Source organism: Populus euphratica, unplaced genomic scaffold, assembly GCF_000495115.2.
Source record: "Populus euphratica unplaced genomic scaffold, PopEup_1.0 scaffold4512.1, whole genome shotgun sequence".
In the NCBI taxonomy this organism is placed as follows: Eukaryota; Viridiplantae; Streptophyta; class Magnoliopsida; order Malpighiales; family Salicaceae; genus Populus; species Populus euphratica.
Window position 1 is genome coordinate 1 of NW_011504341.1, and position 4901 is coordinate 4901.

General features: G+C 36.8%; 1 protein-coding gene across 1 annotated transcript; it reads left to right on the forward strand.

Annotated features, from left to right (window-relative positions):
• The first annotated feature begins 395 nt into the window (after positions 1–395).
• LOC105120053 (heat stress transcription factor A-3) lies at positions 396–3341 on the forward strand. The gene is made up of 2 exons (XM_011018239.1): positions 396–1168; positions 2008–3341. The coding sequence occupies exons 1-2, from the start codon at positions 629–631 to the stop codon at positions 3118–3120; spliced, it is 1653 nt and encodes a 550-aa protein (XP_011016541.1). The 5' UTR covers positions 396–628; the 3' UTR covers positions 3121–3341.
• Positions 3342–4901: the final 1560 nt, after the last annotated feature.

Consider the following 4901-nt stretch of genomic DNA (forward strand, 5'->3'; position numbering starts at 1 on the left):
TAAAATATTTAAAAAATGTGTACGTATACATTTGCAGCCAGCTAGTAGCTAGGTAAGTTAATAATGGTGAGTTCTTGTAGGGAAAATAAATAGTTTGAAGAAAGGTTAAAATGCTTTAATATGCTCAGGCTGGGTCACCCTGTCTTTGTCATCTAGCGTATTTGATAGTGACATAACGTTAAAACCTGATTTCCCATTGGCCAACGAGTTAGCTTCGCCACCAAGCATTATGACCAGCCACCGCCAACCTTTTCAAACCCTAAACAGTTAATTTCTTGGAACATCCCATCAAAATTATAGACATCGAAAGGAAAAAAATCTGATCCTGTATTGGGCTCCAACTGTCTCCTCACCAGCCACAAAACCACAAATGGCGTCAATAAAAAGATGAAAAAAATAGTTGGGTATCATTTCCATAGGGGCCCTGACAAAAATAAAATAAGATAAAAAACTATGGTCGGGAATCCCCAATGGAATTTGAGAAAAAAGAAAACCAAAAAAAAAAAAATGTTTGAAATAACTGTGGCCGTGGCCATGGAAGATGAACTGAACCTTCACCGCCTCTTCGTGAAGATTTTTTTATCGAACAGTTTGTCGGCGATACACAGCCCCACTCCCGTATATATTCATGCACGCGTGTTCGAGCCTGGCTTGTTCTATTCAAATCTCATCTTTCAAATCCCACTCCTTTTCTGTCAAAAACCAAAGCGTAATGAGCCCAGAAGAAGACGATGCATACCTCAAATCACCTCACAAATATTCTTCATCAATGGATTGTCACCAGTCTTCTAGTGCAGGGTCGATGTTTATTGAAGAATTAAGCTTCCCTGCTGCCGCATCTTGTCCTTTAATGGACCTGGAGGCTTTCTCCTATGTAAGCCCGACGACTTCAGCTCATCCAGTATCATCATCGGCGACTGCCAACGAGGTGGATGAGGAAGAGGAGATGCCACGTCCTCTTGAGTGCTTACAGGAGAATCCAGTACCGCCTTTTCTATCGAAAACATATGATCTGGTGGATGATCGGATGCTGGACCCAATAATTTCGTGGGGTTCCATAGGGGAGAGTTTCGTGGTGTGGGACCCCGAGGAGTTCGCCAGGCTTGTTCTCCCTCGGAATTTCAAGCACAACAATTTCTCCAGTTTTGTCCGACAACTCAATACTTATGTGGGTATCGTTTTATATAATATAAATACATACATCTATATTTTTACCAGGCCTCCATTTGCCTGCTGTGCTATGTAATGGTGTACCGTTTTTTGTATATCTTTTTTTTTTTATGCTTCCATTTTGGATATTGGGTTTGACAATCTATCTTTTGTAGATGTAGCTGATGAAGGTATTTTGTTTTTGTAAGACCTGGGAATGGAATTTGTGTACTTATGGGGAGCATACCTTAGTATCTGTCTGAGGTTTCTGAAAAAATCAGTTTGTATAAGATTCTTGTGCAATGGAAGGATTTGTTAATGTATATGTATAGCTTTGCTGTTCCTTGTCCATGTCATTAATGGAATACAGGTGGACTTTTGTAATGCTATATGCATATCTGGTTAATGTAACGTTCGGGGTAGTAGGCAGAACCAGAAAGAAAGTTAGTGAAGTAGGATTGTTGTCTTATGTAAATATACCAGGTAGATTTAGGAAAATGATGAAAGGTTCTGCATTCGGCTATTATGTATCCCCGAGGTTTTCATCTTCGTACTGCCAACACATGGAAATTCTTCCCCTCCTAAGCATTTATTGGAGCGGGGAGTTGCTTGCATCTTGTGCAGGTAGAATTTCAGGTTCATATGTTATTGCTGTTTGCCAGTTTGTCAATACTCTCTTATTTATAATTTGTAGCTCATCTATATATTTGAATCAGCTATTGCTTGCTCATGAAATTTAACAGCTTCAAATTCTCTTGCATGAAGCACGTATGTATTATGCCAATAATTGTATCCATATCCTGTTTTACATGGACTTTTTTTCTTCATTCATTCATTCTTGAGTTGCTCTGGGTTCAGGGGTTCCGCAAGATTGATACTGATCGATGGGAGTTTGCCAATGAATCTTTCAGAAGAGGCGAGAAGCATCTGTTGAAGAACATTCATAGGCGCAAATCAACACAGTCCCAGCAGGTTGGGAGCCACACGGGGTCTTTAACTGAAGCAGGGAGGTCTGGATTGGATAGTGAGGTAGAAAGATTAAGGAAGGAGCGGAGTGTGATGATGCAGGAAGTTATAGAACTGCAGAAGCAGCAGTCTGGGACTGTTCATGATGTGCAATCAGTAAATCAGAGACTTCAGGCAGCAGAGCAAAGGCAGAAGCAGATGGTTTCGTTCTTGGCAAAGTTGTTTCAGAATCCAGCATTCTTAGCCCGTCTCAAGCAAAAGAAGGAACAGGGAGAGATTGGTTCATCAAGGATGAAGAGGAAGTTTGTTAAGCACCAGCAACACCAACATGCCCTACCTGAATCATCAATGGAAGGGCAGATTATGAGATACATGCCTGATTGGAGAGACATCACATTATCTTCTGTGGTCCCAGATACAAGTCCAGCCTCTATTGATCAATCTCCTGATTATGTCTCAGAAGGCATGGTGGGCCTGGGTCTTGGCAGTGAAGCAATGCCGTTACCTGAAATTGTTGCACCTGATGAATTTGCCATCTCAGACGAATTAGGAGTGGGACAGGGATTTATCAAAACACCAGAGCAGGTTGGAGAAGGGCAATCAAGCATGCAATTTGAAGATCCCAAGCTCAAAGGAAAGATTGATATGAGCCCGCAAAATGAGGTTGGCCTTGAATATTTTGTCTCTTTTCCTGAGGATTTGGGGATTGAGAAAAGCTTTCCAGAATTATCTTCCCCTGGCATGGAAAGAATTGTTAAACAAGAGGATGCATGGAGTTTGGCATTTAACACTAGTGCCGGTATGTCTAGTTCTAGCAAGGTTTCATGGGATAATCTTGTCGGATATGATATGCCAGAGTTGGGATCAACAAGTGGCTTCTCAGATATCTGGGATATAGGTTCTGGACAAGCAGGAGGAGGTTTGAGCATGGACAAGTGGTTGGCAGATGAAAGTCCTGTTGATGAGTCTGATAGTCAAGCTGGCCAGCCAAAAGATGATAAATAAATGAATATAAACCTATTGGGTTTCATTTACACCAGCACGGTGTGGCCCGTGTAATATAGTTTATAGATTATAGGGTCTAATAATTGGACATCTCTCTTAAATATTGTTTGATTGAGAACCAAATCTCATTCTTTTAAAGATCCACAGGTTTCGTTATAATATTCTTTGGCTTCTTGTATTAGCTATTTCTTGTTCATCCATATTCTGTTAGAGCTGGATTAGGTCAGTGTTGCAGATTTTCTCTTCTTGTTACGGATACTCTCGAGTTATGAACATTGCAGGGCTGCAACCAGAGACATAGAACGTTATTCTCCTGCTGGGTTTATTATATTTTTGAACATCCTGGTAAGTTTTGGTAATTTGGTTAATCTTGTTCCAGTGTGTGTGAAAATCATGTAGTTTCATTTGTAATGGTTTATGAGTTATGACCTTGTAGACGATTCATGTGCTTGGTTATCCGCAACTTCAAAATATATACTCTGTCCTGCATGCATTTTTCTTCAAAATAAGTAGTTTCAGTTGGTTTAAGTGTGAATTTATTATTATAATCCTGGTTTATTCAGTGTTATTAGCATGTTTTCTGTATTTTAGATTTTTCCCTTGCATTCTTGCGAACTCAACTTCCTTTTTCTGGGATCTATTTTGCAGCTCCTCTCCTATTAGATGTCAAGAACATTGGAGAAAATCTTTTCATGTTTGACAAAAATAGAACTCTGCATGCATTTCATACCTTGTTTAAAGCTAAAAAAAAAATTCTTCATATAAGAAACTGTCTAATCCCTGATGCCAATTGATTGCTGTGGTTTATCATGCCTTTCTTTGTTACTGCCAGTCACTTAATCTTGTATTTGATGATGCTTCATCTGGTAAATATTTTAAAAAGCAGCTGTATAAGCTACAAGTCCTTATTTCTGTGACTTGTCTCTGGACATGAATTTTTGGCTTTCACGCAATTTTTATTATCCATTTGCATTAACAAGGGGTGTAGTCTGTGTTTGCCATTGCTCGTGTTTTATGCCCTTAACTGCAAACTTGAATTAACTGGCCCCAGCAATCGTTTATATAAGAATTCATTACTTGGATTCTGCAAACAACATGAAAAAATTAAACAACATGAAAAAATTGTCGTTCATCCCCTGAAGAAATGAAAAAAATATAAAACTAAGAGTCTCTCTCGAAGATGGTTGGCATCGTATTTTTTAAAATTTTAATTTATTTAATGTTTTTAAATTATTTTGATATATTGATTTTAAAAATAATTTTTTAAAAATAAAAAAATATATTTTTAACATATTTTTAAGCAAAAACTACTTTGAATTATAATTGCTACTACAATTCCAAATAGATTTTAAATCAAGGTGCGTAGATTGACATGTATGGACTTTTTTTTAGATGACTCATGCATACGGGCCATCAGGCCTACATAATTAAATTTTTATTTTTATTTTTATTTAAAAATATATATGCTTGGATAAAAAAATAAATTGAATACAACATTTATTAAATTCAATTGAGTTTATGATCTAAATTACAGATTTGATATATGAATCTATAAAATTTGAATTAATCAATCTAATAATTTATAGTCTAAATATTTTTTAAAAAATATGCTAGATTGAGTTTTTTTTTAAGAATTTTATTTATTTTGAATTTGTATTTGTGATGTATTTTTTTTTGGATTAATTTGTTCAAATTTTATTTTTACATGATTATTACCCATCTAAGTTTTGGTTATGATATGTTAATATAATTTGACTCGGGTAACTTTATTATGTCACCAT

Bases quoted from the DNA above. Each gene is read 5' to 3' on its own strand.
- LOC105120053 (XM_011018239.1), top strand. From the start codon at position 629: ATGCACGCGTGTTCGAGCCTGGCTTGTTCTATTCAAATCTCATCTTTC. The intron at 1,169-2,007 runs GTGGGTATCGTT...CTCTGGGTTCAG, and splicing joins TCCGACAACTCAATACTTAT to GGGTTCCGCAAGATTGATAC.